We start from the raw sequence: 18,577 nt of genomic DNA, 5'->3' as shown, positions 1-18,577 counted from the left end.
TGAGCCGACCAGGCACGGGAGGCAGCTGGGACTGGCCTCCTCCTCCTGGTTTCCGGGGCGGATGCTCCTGACACCCCATCCCGCTCTCCCCAGGTACAGAGCAGCATGGGAGGGTCACAGCCCCCTCTTCCCTCTCCTTTTCAGAACAGGGAACAGTCATTTTCTTTCACTTTAATCATTTTCTCCCTTGGGAAACAGATTCAAATGTCTTTCACTTGCCAGCAGAGTGGGCGGGAGGTGGGTGGAAATCTTTCAAGATTCAATAACAGCTCAACACGGGGCTCAGCCAGAGGAGCAGGCGCTGTAACCCCTTCAGGGCCGACACTGGCTGATATTTTGCTGGAGGGGGACTCACTCCGGGGCTCTGGTCAGAACCATCCCTTATGGCCTTACATATGATGACGTGGATCCAATTCAAGAAAGATGTGTCAAGAAAACCAAGACAAAACAGAAACAATGCAATTGACTCCTTTTACCTAAGATGATGAAATGTATGCTCGAGAGAGAAAAAGAAAACCCTTGGAAAATCTGAGTGAGGAACTCCTTCAGACCAAGGAGCTCCATGGGTCCTTACTGGCTGGTGCTGGGTGGGGGTGGAAGCACCTGGGCACCCAAGCTGGCACCTCTAAGCACAGCCCAGCACCCTGTTTCCTCGGATTGTCAGAGTGCTAACATGTACCGCTGCAACATGTTCTACCTGTTGGGGGGCTCCAGGCACACAGATTTGCCCTGGAGCAGCCCAGCCCCCTACCTGCCCCAGGAAGCCTCCTCCTCACCCCCTCCACTCCCAGCACCTGGGCGGAGCTTCCCAGGGATGAAGCCAGGGGAGCCCACAGAAGCCAGGTCTACCTACCCAATCTCTCCTCTCAGATGGTAAAGAATCTGCCTGCAATAAAGGAGACCTGAGTTCAATCCCTGGGTTGGGAAGATGCCCTGGAGAAAAGAATGGCACTCCACTCCAGTATTCTTGCCTGGAGAATCCCATGGACAGAGGAGCCTGGTGGCTACAGTTGATGGGATCACAAAGAGTCAGACACGACTGAGTGACTGAGCACACACTTTCCTTCTAGACTTGATCTCCAAATCCCACTGGGGCAAAAAGAATGATCTGGAAGCCTTTGGGGAACTGAAGCTGGGAAAGGACTCCTTTCAAATGGCTGATAAGGGACAATAACTAAGCACGGGACAGACAGAAAGTATGAATCACAGCAATTTCAGACTCTGGAGAGACTAACGATGCTACAATATCTGGAACTTTCTCTCTGCAAACACCATGTGCTCACTGTCTTCTGGGCCCCAGTTTTAAATAGTAGCGACTGAGTAATGCTTCTTGTTCATCCCCCGTTTCCACACTCAAATTCTCCGCACACTGTGAGTCACTCACTTTCTCCCACGTCTCTGACTCCCTCCTGGACAGACACCCAGCCCCACTCACACTCACAAGCCAACTGAACAGCACAGTGAGTTCCTTTAAGGCTCAGGAACTGGAAACTGGCTCTTATCCCCACTGAGCTGAAAAGGAATCCCCCCTAACCATGTATCCTATTCAGATTCATAACACAGCCTTTTCTAAACATACACAGACCAGAGCCAATTTTGTGGCTCACAAGTACAATGCTAATTTGTATGTTTTCAGTGAATTACTCAATGCCCTAAAAAAGCGCACGCATCAGTGACAATGAAAAGAACAAAGTCCCACAATCTGCCTCTGCTGAAGCAATGCAGACAGCATGGCTCTTCCTTGGCAGTGGTGTCCAGAAGGACACGAGTATACATAACAGTTGGGTGTGCAGCGGCTTTCCATCACAACAGGTGTGGAAAGGCAGGTCTCACAGGTAAACCAGGCCTGGCCGCTGGCAATCCACCTACCGACATGGACAAGGGCCACGTGGCTGACTGTCCCTGAGACAGGTGATGGTGAACAACACGGGAGACAGAGAGGCTGGGAGATGGTCAGGGCCATGCCAAGCGGTGGACATGTTCCCTACCGCCCAACTTGCAGACAGAGAAGTGTGGCCGAGGAGGCTCTAAAAGAGAAGCAGTTCTGGTCAGCACTGGGAGGGTGGATGGGGGGGGTGCCTACTCATCAAGGAGGACGCACACTGCCAGGGCCAAGCCAGGTCCCCTGCTCGGGGGCTGTCCCTCCCTGCCAGCCTGGCCTCTGATGGCCACGTGGACATCAGGGTTGCAGCGTGGGCTCGGGGAGGCCCAATGAACAGCCAGTGGCCTGCACCTGCCACAGCACTACTGTGCAGGCTGGGGGAGAAGAAACCTCTGTTTCCTCTGCCCCAGCCTCTGGTCCAGCCCCAGTTGTCTGCTGCGGCAGCCGTGGTGATGGGGTCCTTGGGCACCTGGCATGTGGCTTCTTCAGCTTGAGACGTCTGGACGTGTGCAGTGCACAACAGATTTGGAAGACTAAGAAAAAAGATGATAAAATATCATAAATAGCTTCTGGAGATCACATGTTACAGGAATACGTGGGGTAAATCACGTTAAGTAAAATATATTGTTAAACTTCACTTGTTTCTTTTCATTTTGTAGAAACAAGGCTACTTGGGGGTAAAATTACACATGTGGCTTGCATTTGTGGCTCTCATTACACCTTTACTTCCTGTGTGTGGTCAGTGTGGCGTGGAGGACGTGCTGGCTGAGAAAGGGCTGGCCGTGGTCTCACGTGGCGACGCAGCACGTGAAATCAGCAGAGTGTTTTGGCTTTGCAGACATATAACAAACATTTGATTAAAAAACACTTCTCTTCTGCACAGCTAATTGGGAGTACAGAGAACAGCAAATGTGGAGCCCAGCCTTCTGCATATATTGACTCACTCAACTTAGTCTGCACAGAGTTCGGGGAGGAGGGAGCGCTGTTACGCTCATTCTAGAGACAGACACACTGAGGCAGAGGGAGTGTGGCTGCCGGGAAGGGGTGGGTGGCCTCTGGCTCAGGCATGTTGAAAGTTTAAAATATTTTCAAAATCACCTGGCTTATTATATTCACAATAAAAAAGGAATGGGACAGCATCAGCCTCTGGAATCAGTGTCCCATTAACCACAAGAGTGACTGCCAGGATGTGACATGGAGCTCCGGGAAGGACAGTTACTCCAGCACACAGGGATTTATCTCCCACCAGGTCTCCTGCATACTCGGAGCCTGTCTTCACAAGGAAGCACCTCAACCGCATTGTGCCAGCGAATCTCACAGCATAGTCCTCTATCACAAGAAATGCAAGTCCCAGTAAAATCCTCAAGGTTCAGGATTTTCTTTATCAGCCATTTTGCTCACATGACCCCTTTGAGATCATCTCATAAACTTCCCTCTGAGAGGGAGCAGGGCACAAAGAATACAGGCTAATAAATTAGAAAATTTATTATTTTCTAATTACAAATATGCTTGCTCCTTGGAAGAAAAGCTATGACCAACCTAGACAGCATATTAAAAAGCAGAGATATTACTTTGCCAACAAAGGTCCATCCAGTCAAAGTTATGGTTTTTCCAGTAGTCACATATGGATGTGGAAATTAAGACTATAAAGAAAGCTGAGCACCAAAAAATTGATGCTTTTGAACTGTGGTGTTGGAGAAGACTCTTGAGAGTCCCTTGGACTGCAAGATCAAACCAGTCAATCTTAAAGGAAATCAGTCCTGAATATTCATTGGAAGGACTGATGCTGAAGCGGAAACTCCAATACTTTGGCCACCTGATTTGAAGAACTGACTCACTGGAAAAGAACCTGATGCTGGGAAAGACTGAATGCAGGAGAAGAAGGGGACGAGAGAGGATGAGATGGTTGGATGGCATCACCGACTCGATGGACATGAGTTTGAGCAGGCTCTGGGAGTTGGTGATGGACAGGGAAGTCCGGTGTGCTGCAGTCCATGGTGTCACAAAGAGTTGGACATGACGGAGCAACTGAACCGAACTGAACTGAAATTACAAAACTCCAATTCCTCTTTACTGTGGACTGCAGGTGGCCAGAACTGGGGGGTGACACAGGTCATCACTGGTCCTCACAGAGTCCTCTTTTGTTTGCTTTGCTATGTATTTGTCTATAACACAGTGAAAACATTGCACCCCTTCTGACCCCCACACCAGAACATTCCACATGTCTCTCCTGCTTCCTCTCTGTTGCCCCGAACACCACGATGCTCATTCTCTTCTCTTTTACAGAAATTATCACAAATATATTGGGTTGTTCAAAAAGTTTGTTAACCCAAACGAACACTTTGGCCAACCCAGTATCTGTGCTGAAACAGCACAGTCCTCTGCTTGTTTCTGAACATCATAGAACGGTGTTGTTCTTTACATAAACTAACATCATTTCAGTTGGTTCAGCATCAACACATAGAAACCCACCCATGTCGAGGTGCGCGTGGAGTCCACTGATGCTGCATCCATCTCTCACGGGTCCCCACAGGGTCTGAGTCCTTGTCCTACGGATGGGCATTTGGGCTGTTCCAGCCTTCAGTTCTAACAACTGGGCCACTATGTTTTTCGTGTTACATGTTCCTAACGACAACACTAATTTTGTTACTTAAAACAAACAATTTTGAAATTCACTGTGATCTCTGCCCCTCTGGCAGTAGCCAGAAATCTCCTAGGTGTTCCTCAAAAATGGCAGCATGAAGAAAAAAAGACCTGGAACTTTGATGCGTCTATTGTGTGCAGCTCAGAATCTCCTTCCCATTATTATCAAATACATCTTTTCAGTCCTTGGTGGTATACAAGGACAAGGTTTATCTTCAAAGAACTCAGTAATTTGTTCATTATGTAAAATGATGTTTTTTTTAAGAATTATGCAATTAGCCAAGAACATGTCTACAACTGCTCTTTTCTCTTTTTTTGAAGCAATATGATGTTTAATTTCCCACAAAATGCTGTATTTCTTCCACTCTGGATGTACTACAGTTTTAATAATAGATTCTGGGAGGTGAGGGGGTGTATGGGAGGAGAATGCTGTCACATTAAATGTGCGTATCTATTATAAGACAGATGGCAGTTTCAGAAATTCCACACTTTAAAGGTGCAGAGTGATAAGGCTCCCTCAGCCCTGGTTGGTCTCCCTGGCTTGGGTGACACAAAGGACCCTTCAGAGCTGCTCAGAGCTGCACTCAATGGTTAGGCATTTCTGAGTCCAGTTTCTTATGCACAGGTCAAGAGACGCTTTATCTGCAGTGGACACGGATGTGATGTTGAAAAGATGCCTATAAGAGGAAATGTTGATAATGAGAAAGAAAACATATTTTCCCTACACATAAATCTTGATTTGAAGCAACCATAAAAAGCCCTGAGAAGTTTTAGTCATTCACTGGTTGATATTTAAAATGGAACTTGTAGGGGACTTTCCTGGTGTCTGGGACTCTGAGCTCTAAATGCAGGGGGCCCGGGTTCAGTGCCTGGTCAGGGAACTAGATCCCACACGCCATGGCTAAGACCAGGAGCAGCCAAATAAATACATAAATTAAAATATTAAAAAAAATAAAATGGAACTTGTAGAATATTAATTCTGTGGTCCTGGGCTCTGAGTTGATTAAAAGGAAAGACACTTGGGAGTAACACCTGTCATCAGTTGCTTAGGCCTGGGGGTGACCCGTGTCTTCTGGGCCAGGAGGGAGGGTTGGCAAAAATATATACGTCAAATTGGATTTCCAGCACATTTTTATTGTAACTGAAGTTCCTTTCTGGTTCTAGCATTTGTACTTGGTCAACAGTAATAACCATAATGATTCATGGCTCTTCTAGTTTTTAAATTCCCAAGCTTTCTCACCGGATGCGACTCATTCTCAAGTAATGCCATGAGGCTGATACTACTGTCCCCATTTTACAGATGGGAAAATTCAAAGGCAAGTGGGCTAAAAGGCTGTGTCCAGCCAGGAACTGGCTCGAGTCCATCAGATCTGGGTTAATTCTGCTGCACCCCAATTCACTGGGGCTGGCTGGAATAATCCTAAAAACTGGTGAGAGGCCCCATCCTTCTGTTTTTGGCTGCACTATGTTATTTTCAAGGGCCAAAGAGGTTCCCACTGGCATTGAATTTTTTTTTGAATACCTTAAGATATTTAAAGTCCCAGAGTTAGCACATCTTAAATTTGACAAATAAAGTATCCTGTCTAAACTATCAGGGACATAATAAAAACTTTTTATACATTTTCTCTGAAAGATGGCCTTGTGTAATAGGATTCAAACACATCCAAATAGGCAATAAGGATAAAGGCCTGGAAAGAAGTGCACAGATGTGACAATACAAGAATGCTTCTACTTAAGGGACTGGATTCAAGACCTGACAGAGTAATGCCAGATATCAGAGTATGAAAAGAAGCTACAAAAACTTAAAATAAAAACTTACCACGGAGATATTTTTATACTACATCCAAGCAATGTAACACAGGCTATCTGAGACCCTGGGGAAGAGTATAAACCAAAAGCTGGGAAGCGGCCCTAATGGGGTGATGTCCACGTTCTAATGGCCTATTTAGTTCAACAACAACAGGCTATTAGAGGTGTCTTTGACCAGCTCAGGAAGCTGCATAACATTTCTTCAAGGGAGTGGAAAAATAGTCCCACGTTGATATTTTTCATATTGATTAATTAATTGACTGCACAGGTAAATGTCTGGAAATATGATGCAATGGGATGAACAAAGCTGCAAGAATGTCCCATGAAAGTGGCCAACTTGCAGCAAGAGTTTGATGGATAAACTGTTCTTTGGGGCAGGTTTGTGTCCTGGTCACTGGGATGTTCCTGTTTCCAGGCCACCCTACCCTTCACCTAAGAGGCTTCTGGGAAATTCTACTTGAATGGGTGAATGACCCAGTAATTCCCAAAGTTTCATTTTCAATCACTTGCATTTTTGCTCCTAAGAGAAAGGAGTGGCCGCCAGAGCTGACTGTCTTTGGCATGCTGGAGGTTGACCACAGTGACTCCAGAGACCACCCTGCTCTTCTGGGAAACTTCCTCTTGCCAGGCTGTTTCAAGGGGCTGAAGCCGGCCTGACTACGCCTCTCCGCCCGCAGCTGGAACCAGGATGACCCAGCAATGGGGTTGGATCGGCGATTCCTGAGCCTAGGAAGGCCACATGGCAGGCTTTGGAGTCAGACCACTGGGCTCCAGTCCTGACCACCTGTCAACTCTGACTCTGGAGCAGTTAACCGCCTCCTCTGAGCTCCCATCCCCAACGAGGGCTGGGAGGATAACACAGTCATTGTCATCACTGGATTCAGGACGTGGCCTGAAGGCTTCAGGAGCTGAGGCCTTCTTTTCACTGGCATCAAGCCAGGAGACCGACACCGCCAAAACAAGATGAAAACCAAGGAAGAGAAAATTTTTTCTGATAGACTCTTATGTATTTTAACATCCCACTTTTGTTTTTCTTTACATTTTTACTATAAACTATAAATTTATCCCAGATCAAAATACTTTTTGCAGAATATAGTATTTTTGACTCTGCCCAGGGCTTCCCTGGTGGCTCAGATGGTAAAGCATCTGCGTGCAATGCAGGAGACTCAGGTTCAATCCCTGGGTCGGGAAGATCCTCTGGAGGAGGACTTGTGATAAACATCCACTTAGGAGATGGGTGATGACGACAGAGCCCTGACTGACCTGACTGCTTTCAGATTGCTCACTCTCACTTATCCACCAGCCCTTAGAAATGCTAGCAAAACACACCTTTAAGGGAGCTAATACCCATATTTTGGGAAGAAAACTCCAAACAAATCAATTAATACTCCAGTTTAATTCATCACTGATTGTGGACCGGCTTCCCAGGTGGCACTAGTGGTAAAGAACCTGTCTGCCAATGCACGAGTCAGAAGAGATGCAGGTTCAATCCCTCGGTCGGGAAGATCCCCTAAAGGAGGGCCTGGCAACCCACTCCAGTATTCTTGCCTGGAGAATCCCATGGACACAGGAGCCTGGTGGACTACAGTCCATGGGGTTCAAAGAGTCAGACACGACTGAGAACTTAGCACACTGATTGTCTGGTATTGTGCTAAGAGTTTTGGTGGAGCAATTGCAGTATTGTTCCACTTTGTAAGTGATCAAATAGTGCATCTTCTGTCATGCCCACCACCTGGCTTGTGTGTCTCCTACCACTTCCTGTGCAGACTGTCTGGGTGCACAGACAGGGCGTCAGCCAGTGAAGGGGTCGAGGCCATGAGGACGGGTGTTCATGAGCAAAGCACTGTGATCAGATAGTGGCCAGCGAGCTGTACATTCCAGACTGCCTGGTGTCTCCATCTGGACTGTTCCAGGTGCCTCCGAGATGGTCCCCCCACTTCACCTCTCCCTCCCCAGAACTGTTCCACCCACAGCCAGAGCGACAGTGATGCAACACTCAGGTCTCCCCTCTCAGAGGTTCCAATTCCTCCCAGGTGGGGACAGACCAGGCCTGAGAGGCTCCAGTGCTCGCCCTGACCTCCCCAGGCACCCTCTGCTGGGCAGGCCACTAGCCAGCCTCACTCCTCTTCCTGTTACAACGTTAGGACCGTTCATGGGGTCGCAAAGAGTTGGCCATGACTGAACAACAAGGGTTCAACCGAGATTCACTCAGGAGTCTAAGGTGAAGAGTAAACCCAGGCATGACATTCTTAGAGGAAATTCTCAGGGCCCTCTGGGATGCTCTAGACTTTTCATTATAAAGAGCAACCTGATGCAGAATCTCAAATTCTTAATAATGAACAAGAAACTCCAACTTTCTTCTAATTTTTCCTTCTTAAATTAAATAACTCTGAAATTAATTTTTAATAATAGGAAATATTTGGTTCAGAAATTATTCTAGATCTATAGGGAAATGAACTGAAGACCCTAAAGGAATCGGACTGTGACACAGAAAGATTTTCTCAAGGATTTAATCTGAAAGAACTAGATTTAGTAAATTCATGTTATGTTTACTATTAAAATACTTGATTTAGCTCTACTGTTATGGTTTTTAAAGTGGATATGTTCTTTAAACAAAAGTTAACTGTCTTCAAATGAACCAAGTGTTATTAGTATATGTCAGACATTTGCCTTAACATCACCCTTATGAGGCTCACCAAAACATAAATTCAAGAACTATTCAATCTAATAGTATAAGTGATGAATATTTCAGAGCACTATAGCATAAACATTACTGAAAGCTGTGTGCACATTAAAACAAAAAGAACTTTCAGGAAGAAAATTAATATTAGATACTAATTTCCTTTTTTATGTAAGTGCTGGCTTAATTGTAAACATAATCTTGACACAGAGATCTAGTATGACAATAGAATGTAGGCTTAAAAAATACCAAAAAAAATTTTTTTTGCTTCTGAAAAAGCATTACAATTGCATCTGCATTAGCTGGTTCCCAATGCTCTTTTATTTTAAGGACAGTTAATTATGACCATCATTTCACAATGACTTCAACATACCTATATGAAAATATATCTCTTCAGTGCACATATTTTCTTGAGTTTTATTTTTTTAATTATTAAAAATTGTTCTATAGCTCAAAAACACATTTGCAAATTACATGCTTTGGGTTCCTTAGTAACCCACGAGGTTGTTACATTTTTGGATTTCAGATGGAATCTGGGTGGCCTTGTCACGTGTGTGTTCATCATAAGCAGAAGAAAATATGACAGATCAATCCATCTTGATGTTAATTTCTCATTATGTGCTGAGAATAACTTTTCCCTTCATCAGAACCACACAGAAGGTGTTTCACGATTACTTTTAGATGAGCATGCAGGACAAAATTTAGAACTCAAACACATACCTATAAATAAGTAAATCTGAAGGGGATTGAGAACACCTGATTTCAGCTAGGAGCCTGTAGTTCTGGGGGACTTTTCCAGTATGTAAACCATCGCAGCACGCTACGAGGACCCAGGGCTCTAGTAGGCTGAAGCCCAGCTTTGTCCCCCGTCTTTTCCTTGACACCTACCCTCCACGACATCCACTTAAAGACAGATAAGTAAACAACAGTGTGCCTGCCATGCCAGACGCCACAGTCACTTTTCCTAGGTGGTTTGCCATCACTACCTTTGTCTTCTTAGAAATTCTAGGGATTTCATTGGCTATGTTGGAATGCTTATCAGAAACAAATGTCACGTGAGAGAATGCAGTAAAAAGCTTTAAAAAGCAATTCTTATCAGCCATCTGGACACAGAGCCTATGGGGCAATTGTGTTCTACTGAAGGGGGCGGGGAGGAGGATGCACATGGGCCCATCTGTCTTACTCAGAGCCTCCCATGTCAGCTTTCCTCGGAAAACAGACCGCTGAGAATGAAAAACCTCTCAAGTCCACCATGCCAGGCAGTGGGAATTTTGAAATACTGTTTTTTTTGGGGGGGTACACACACACTCTTCTGGCATAACTAAAAAAAAATTGATCTTCTTATTTTCTCCTTTGAGACACGTTACATCAAATGACCAAACAACAGTATTTTAAAGAAAAGTATGTCCACCAAACAAGAGAAAACTCATATTCACATCACCCTCTCCCATAAGCAACAGTGCTATCCAAGTGATCAAAAAAGCAGCTCAAAATTCTGTGGACATGAAAGGAATTACATTTTCACAGGAGACAGTCGACATTCAGAAGTGATCCAGGTGTGACCTACATCTGGCCTGAGCCCCTCACCTGAGCCGAAGAACCCCCATCTTAAGAGTAAACTGGGTTCTGTTTTCTTACTCCCAAGGATATGATCACATACCATAAAGCACTTCTTTCTGCTCATACAATTTCTATTCTTCTGGTATCTGGGAAACGGCATAATTGTTGATTTAGAAATACGCACGGGTAAAAGCACCGGTATTTCTTAGAGGTATGCTGTCTTCCTGATCATCACCTGCACCAACATGCTCATTAAAACATTTATTACAATCTTATTGTCTTTAATATTTTTAACACGTGTTAATATTTTGGTATACAGGGAAGCACTTCTCCCAGGCAGAGAGCTAGAATTTTGAAGAAAGTCAGTAATGAAATAACATTAACACTGGTTCTCAGTAAGTCACCTGGTTAAACACTGTTCCATCTTGCACAGTTTAAAATATTTTGGTAAGGATTTACTTACCTGGGAATATTCAAAGTCAGTGATGGGGGCAATGCTCTTGATATAGTCTGATCGAAACTGGTTTTCTGGGTTGGCCAGTGGAACGGGGGGAATTATGGTACTCATCGCTGACACAATTGTCTACAGTGGAATGAAGGAAAAGAACGTATGGATAAATAAACTACTTAGGCGCCATGTGTGATAATCTAGTCTGTGATTTCTCTGTACACCGTTTGAGGGAGCAGAGGACACAACCTTTTCACTGAACAAATATTTAAGAAATTCCTGGGACTTCCCTGGTGGTCCAGTATTTGAGATGCCAATGCTCCCAAATCAGGAGGCATGGGTTCAATCCCTGGTAGGGGAAGTAAGATCCCTCATGCTCCACAGCTTGGCCAAAAACAAAACAAATCCTTACCACAATAGCATCCTTAACGTTTTTCCGGATGTCCAGAATTTTCTGTTTCTTCTCTCTTTAAGAAAAGAGAATGGTTATTAATTAACTTTCTGCACAGCTGGTTGAATGCTGAATAAGACTTTAGATTCCCAGATGCAGTGGGGCTAACACAGTACCACTAGATGTCAACATTAGACCCAGGACGATAGTGAAAAGTTTTTTTTTTTTTAACTGGGAAAGAAAAATACCTACCTTTACAGGTTTGGACTCTAAATAAATTTGAAGGGATGCACCACAGAGTCTAGCTCTAGACAACCACACAGGTTAAACATAACAAGGTAAAATGGTCATGACTGCTGCTACAAAAAATACAGGGATACACTTGCAAACGTATCTTATTTGAATCTATCCATATATTGAATTGAAATAGATGCAGACACAGGGAGAAGTATATATTGACATATTAAGTGTGATCAAAGCAATAGTAATAACACAGATCAATACCTCGAGTATCTAATAAATCATACTTTGTTAAGTATTTTGATGTAGGCACCACCAGAGGAAGGATTTGCTTAAATACGCCAAATTCAACAACTTGCGTCTATATTTTCTGTCCTTAAAGGCTGACTCAAAGATCAAATTAACTGTTTAGAGAGAACATTTTCAGGAAGGCCGGGAGAGAAGGGACAAAGTTTGCATGCTGTTGGGAAGCAAACCCGGAATGGGTCATTCCTTACTCTGGATTAAATCCGTTGACGTGCAGGATCCTCATTTGTTTGACGATAGTGCTTTTCCCAGACTCACCAGCCCCTGAAAATACACAGAGAGAATGCTGTGACCGGGGGCTGGAGACCGTGGCCATCTCTCCCGCCACCAGAGACGCACAAGCGTCCTGCCCGCGCGCGGGCGTCACAGGCGCGCGCTCGCTGTTGGCGGGGGCGCCGGCCCTGCAGCCGGGCCCTCTCCGAGCCGCTGGCCTTGCGCTCCTCTCTGGTCAGGCGCTGCCGCGCACCCCCGGCCTTACCCAGCAGCAGTAGGCGGTGAGTCGCTTTGTAAGCCAGCCGCTCCTTTTGTAACTGCTTCTCGATCTTCTTGTTGGCCTCGCGCCGCTCCTTTTCATCGACGCCCTGGTCTTCTGACGTCTTGCTGTTGCCCAAACACCCCATGCCTGCCCGCTCGCGTGGACCTTAGGCACGGTTAGGAATTTGCACAAAAGGCGGCAGACAGCTGTAGGTGCGTGTAGACCCTGCGGCGGCGTCTCTTCCTCGCTGTTGAAAGAGACGTTCCTGTGTCTCGGTGTTTTCCGACCAGAGCAGGCGTTTCTTCTCCCTCCCCGTGCCCACCGCGAGCTCCCAACTCAAGAGAACGCAAAGAAGACGCGCGGAGCCAACTGCTTATTAAAGACAATTGTTTAGAATGATCTGCTGGATAAACAGCAGTAAGCGGAGACAAGGCGGAGAGCGCCGGTCCTCCGGAGCCGGCCGGGTGGCGCTGGCCCTCCACGCGCCCCGCGCGCCCCTCTCCGCGCGCCCGGCTGCTCGCGCCCGATGAGCTGCCAGGGAGCGCCTAGGGGGACCGGAGCATGGACTCTCTGCCGGGTGCCCGGGCCCCGCCGGTGGCTGCCGAGCAAGGCGCGGTGGGACGCAGCGCGCCGGGTCCCGGCCAGTGACTGTGGGCACCTGTCGGCCACCCGCGCCCCATCCCAGGTCCGAGTCCCTGAGGCCTCCTCGCGGCGGGGAAAGGGAGCCGACTCAGGGCGGCGGGGCAGGGGGTCCTGGGATCTGGAGGGGTGGCGGCCGCCCTCGAAGGGAACCGCAGAGGCTCACCCGCGTGCGGTCCGGACGCGACGCGCGCGGCTCCTTCGCAGCCCCGGCGGTTCTGGGTCTGGGCGTGCGCTCCCGCGATCCCGCACCGCCTCCGGCTCGCGGCGGGCGAGGCCTCGTGCTGGATCATGCATATTCTATCAGGGGGAGGGTCCGTGCCGGGCTCAGGCACCCCGCCTCTCCTCGTTCCCGTTCTAGACGATTCCAGCGCTCCCACGCCGCTTCCCGCCCCCGGCTCGCCTCCGCGCGCTCTGAGCAGCTTGGCTACTTTTCTGGAAGACGCCGTGGCCCCGAGCCTGGCTCCGCCGCCGGAACCAGTGAGGGCGGCTGCCCGTTCCCACCTATTGCGCGGTGCCAGCCAGTCACTCCCCCGCAGCTGAACCGGTGCTCGGCGTCCTCGCTGCTGGACGCGGGGGTCACCCCTTGTGCGTCTCCCGACTCGGGAGCCTGGCACCGCGCGTCAGTTCCTCTCAGGGCTCCTCTCGGCTCTGTAGTCCAGTCCCCCTCCAACCCTTACTTTCCCTCGCGGTCCCCACGCCTGGCCTCCTGTGCCCAGCGCTACGCTGGCCTCACCCGGCTTCCCACTCTTGCTTTCCTTCTCTACAGCACTTTCCCTCCAGCGGACAATCACCGTCAACTCCGTCCAGTTAGACGTTTTGACGCCGACGGCCCTCCAGGCCATACATTCACCCCACCGTGTCCTGTTGCCCATGGGCTCCGCGTTAAAACCTAGGATTGACTCCTCCCGCCCCGCGCGGTTCACGCCACCTCGGTTCACACTTCAGCTCCTGCTGTCAGGCTTTGACCCACCCTTCACTGAAATACTCTCCCGGAGCCATCAGCGGACCCCGGGGTCAGACGTCCCCCAGGACCTGTGGTCTTGACCTTCTCTAAGTCTCCTGGGAGTTGGTGATGGACAGGGAGGCCTGGCGTGCTGTGATTCATGGGGTCGCGGAGAGTCGGACACGACTGAGCGACTGAACTGAACTGAACTGAACTGAAGTCTCCTGGAGACTCCTTCCCCCTCCCCCCACCATGTCCTTGAATTTCCCTCCCCCTCCACCTGGAGCAGGCGCCTCAGCCCCAGCCCAGCCCCTCCTGTCCACAGCGCCCCAAGCACACCTCCACATGGGGCCTTCCTGGATCTTCGGTTCTACGGACTGAGATCTGACCTCATTCCCTTGCCCACCCACACCTCCAGCCGCTCCTCTGTCTCTGTGAATAAGGTCCCTGATTCCTGATCTCCTCCTTTTCCTCCTTGCAAACCCAGTCAGTGTGTTCCTTTGGGTCCCTTTCCTAGATATTGCTCCTGTTCTTTCCACCCCATCTGCCATTGCCATGGTCGCTGTCCAGCCTGGATGTCAGCAGTGGCCTTCTGCTCACTTACTTCTGCACAGTTGCTACAGTGACAATGGAGATCTGACCACATCGCTGTTCCCACCACCGCCAAGTCCCCAGCCATGGTCCATCAGGACTGTTTTCCGGTAAACTTTGCAGCTTGAGCACTCATGTCCATGCTTCCTGGAGCGGCCCCAGTCCCCCTTCGGCCCCTTGTGCATGGAGACCCCAGGACATGGTGTGGGCACGTGTGTGCTTCTCTTTCTGGGAGACTTGCTGTAATGGTTTGTTTACTGCTCTTTCAAAAGTCCACTGGACTTGGGCTCAGTGAGGGCCAGGGCGGAGCCTGCCCTCAGCACCTGCTTCGCTGTGCCCAGTTCAGTGCCTGGCCAAGGAGGGAGAGGCCCCATGAGTCTTCCTTGGATGGATGGATGAATGAATTCCCGAAGGCCAAAGATAACTCCACTCCAAGTGTAGGTTCTTATGAAAGGAATTTCATCATCAGATTTTAAATTCGTATGATACTTGTCCAGTGTAGCACTGTAGCCAAATAGGAATACTCATTCACAAACAAAAGCAGTGAAGCTTTCTTTCTCTCAGGGCAGAAGCAAAGACACAGGATGCACTGGGTAGGGGTTTCAGCTTGTGAAAGGACACGAGTCCGCAGTGTTCTGAGGCCTCCCTCTTTGTGTTAACACAAATATTTACCCAGGGCAGCGTCCACACATCGTGGAAGGTGGTGGACGGGGCAGTGCGAGGTGAGAACAGGCGCACGAACACCACAGAGTGTGGTGGGATGTTTTAAAGAATATGTTTTCTAAAGCTAAGGTGTCTGTAAGATTGTTAGCTGGAAGAGACAGGGACAAAACAAATCCCATGGAAGCTTGCTGTGGTTAGTCGCTCAACCGTGTTCGACTCTTTGTGACCCCATGAACTGCAACCCGCCAGGCTCCTCTGTCCATGGGGATTCTCCAGGCAAGAATACTGGAGTGGGTTGCCATGCGCTCCTCCAGGGGATCTTCCTAACCCAGGGATCGAACCCAGGTTTCCTGCTTTGTAGGCAAATTCTTTACCATCTGAGCCTTCAGGGAAACTGATAAAGGGGAGATCCAACCAGTCCATTCTAAGGGAGATCGATCCTGGGTGTTCATCAGAGGGACTGATGCTGAAGCTGAAACTGCAATACTTTGGCCATCTCATGCGACGAGTTGACTCACTGGAAAAGACTCTGATGCTGGGAAAGGTTGGGGACGGGAGAAGAAGGGGACGACCGAGAATGAGGTGGCTGGATGGCATCACCAACTCTGTGGACATGGGTTTGAGTGAGCTCTGGGAGTTGGTGATGGACAGGGAGGCCTGGCGTGCTGTGATTCGTGGGGTCGCGGAGAGTCGGACACGACTGAGCGACTGAACTGAACTGAACTGAACCCTAAAAAATATAGCAAAAGTTTTCACTTGTTCAGATTTAGGAATTAGAATTAAAATAACTCATTTCTATGACTTATCCAGTGGTTGCTGGCACTGAGCTAAATCCTTTCCATGGAGTGATTTATTTAGTATTTGCAACAACCCTAAAAGGAACTGTTGTGACTGTTGTTTCATAGAATGCTAGAGGATGAATAAGAGGTGTGTATGGGATCTAAACCTTTGCAGCCTGGCTGCAGCATCTGCACTGTCCATCCACAGAGCACTGTTGCTGTGTAGTCGCTCAGTTGTCTCCTGACTCTTTTGTGACCCCATGGATTGTAGCTCACCAGTCTCCTCTGTCCATGGAATTCTCTAGGCAAGGACACTGGAGTGGGTTGCCATTTCCTTCTCCAGGGGATCTTCCCAACCCAGGGATGGAACCCGCATCTCCTGCATTGGCAGGTATGTTCTTTACCACTGAGCCACCTGGGAACCAGTCCAAAACATAAAAGCAACTTGTTTACACAGCAGTGCCACATTTCTGATGATAAATGCCAAGGTGATCTTTGCAGTCTATTATCAGGGAGGCGGTCAAGACACTTAAAAACAAAAACCAGTCATGTGGCCTTTTCCTAGTCTGATCTAGGCGACCATTCCTCCTTTGAGTTTTGAACCCTGGGCTCAGAATCCAGAATCCCAGCTGGCTCACCTGAAACAGCAGCGGCTGTTGGGGAGCAGCTGGGAGCGGGTGATGCCGGCATCTGTTGCCAGGCAACGGCAGCGCAGCAGCATCACCACCCTCGCTGCAGCGCACGCCCACCTGCGGATGCAAAGGGCCGCTGAGGGGGCAGCAGGTGGGGGGATGCTGGGGTGAGGGGAGGCCCCGGGAAACGAGGACGGTTGGGAAGACATGGAGTTTAGGGTGAAAGGGCAAATGTGAAACAAAGTGGTTTTTCCTGCTCTTGTTGATGTTAAGAGACAAGAAGTCTTGTGAAAGTCAAAGTGGCTCATTCATATTAGACTCTCTGCGACCCTATGGTGTAGCCTGCCAGGCTCCTCTGTTGATGGAATTCCCCAGGCAAGAATACTGGAGTGGGTAGCTGTTCCTTTCTGCAGGGGATCTTCCCAACCCAGGGATCAAACCCAGGTCTTCTGTATTGCAGGATGGTTCTTTACCAGCTGAGCTACCGGGGAAGCCCCCCAGTGCATCTGAAAGTTGAATTATTTGAATTTCTTCTGTACTTAATTTGTGAATTTTGAATAACGATTTTGAAATTTTGGTTTCAGCCCCTCCCCCCGACCATTGAAGCTGGCAGATGTCCAAAAGTTGACAACTATTCTCTGGTTATCTGGACCTAAGTCTCTGATAGCAATGGGAACAAAATTCATTTTCTGTTATATAAGGAGGCCTTCCACAGAAATTTAATTAACAACAAGATGAAAAAAATTCAAAGGAACTGTCTCACATCACCTCAGGCCTGGATTCAGGAGATGCTGAGCTCATTTGAAAAGTGACCAGAATGCTGTGGAGCACAAGATAGCAGATATATTGAATTAAATTTTAAAAAAATCAATGTTTTAAAAAGTTAATAACTGGTCTAGCGTTTTATGGGACTTCCCTGCTGGCTCAGTGGTAAAGAATCTGCCTGCAATGTGGGAGACCAGGGTTCAATCCCTGGGTTGGCAAGATCCCCTGGAGGAGGTTGTGGCGACTCACTCCAGTATTCTTGCCTGGAGAATCCCATGGGCAGAGGAGCCTGGCAGGCTGCAGTCCTTAGGGTCGCACAGAGTTGGACACGGCTGGAGTGACTAAGTAGCAGCAGAAGCAGGCCCTGGTGGGGCAGGGGATGTACAAAGAGCAAGAAAATAGCTACCTTGAGTGGCCTGACCATACACCCCTGTAGATAAAAGACTTGGCACCATACAGATGTTTTAAAGGATTTCTCAGAATAAAATGTTAGAACTACCATCTTTGGAGAAAACACATGGTGATGTCTGATAACTGGTGCATTCTCCTCCTTTATGTACTAACTACGGGTGTGGCTCAGATGGCAGACCATCTGTCTGCAATGTGGGAGACCTGGGTTTGATCCCTGGGTTGGGAAGATCCCCTGGAGAAGGAAGTGGCAACCCACTCTGGTATTCTTGCCTGGAAAATCCCATGGATGGAGGAGCCTGGCAGGCTACAGTCCATGGGTTTGCAAAGAGTCTAACACGACTGAGCGACTTGACTTTCTTTCTTTCTAGCGTTTTATACTGTAGAGGTTACTAAAGGTTAAAACCGCACTCTAAGACATTTGGAGCAGGAGTATTGAAAGATTTAAAGGAGGAGGAACAAAGCAGAGTGAGAGGGGCCAGCAGTCCTGACTCAATGCAGTGATATGGACCCAGGAAACCAAAAGCTGTGCCTGTTTTGCAAACAGACTCGGTGGGGTCAGTGTGGGGGCAGCTGAATAGCCCGGGCAGACACGGCTCTTGTGCTGCCTCATGCCTTTTAGCACTTTGCAGCTGTTTTCTTTCTTTTCTTAGGGTCTCGGTGGAAATGGTCCATGTGGATTATCTTCATTCTCAGCAGGAAAGCTTGCTCCATGACCTA

At 48.2% G+C, this 18,577-nt stretch overlaps 1 protein-coding gene across 3 annotated transcripts in view; it reads right to left on the bottom strand.

Moving 5' to 3' along the window:
• GNAL (G protein subunit alpha L) overlaps positions 1 to 18,577 on the bottom strand; it is a 64,726-nt gene that overhangs the window by 32,861 nt on the left and 13,288 nt on the right. Inside the window, exons 1-5 of one of the 3 annotated variants that reach the window (XM_088833389.1) lie at positions 12,438 to 12,684; positions 12,151 to 12,223; positions 11,768 to 11,772; positions 11,435 to 11,487; positions 11,038 to 11,157 (exon numbers count right to left, since the gene is read on the bottom strand). In XM_088833389.1, coding sequence (XP_088689515.1) covers positions 11,038 to 11,157; positions 11,435 to 11,487; positions 11,768 to 11,772; positions 12,151 to 12,223; positions 12,438 to 12,579 — 393 coding nt within the window. In that variant the 5' untranslated portion in view covers positions 12,580 to 12,684. Of the gene's footprint in view, positions 1 to 11,037; positions 11,158 to 11,434; positions 11,490 to 11,767; positions 11,773 to 12,150; positions 12,224 to 12,437; positions 12,685 to 18,577 lie in introns of those variants that run through there. The other 2 variants (XM_055417226.2, XM_088833388.1) reach the window with 2 other exon arrangements.

The sequence above is a fragment of the Moschus berezovskii genome, chromosome 28 (genome assembly GCF_049115385.1).
Source record: "Moschus berezovskii isolate FMDL1 chromosome 28, NW_MosBer_1.0, whole genome shotgun sequence".
NCBI lineage: Eukaryota > Metazoa > Chordata > Mammalia > Artiodactyla > Moschidae > Moschus > Moschus berezovskii.
The sequence above is the reverse complement of the archived record's forward strand: the minus strand, read 5'-3'. Positions and strand labels throughout refer to the sequence as shown.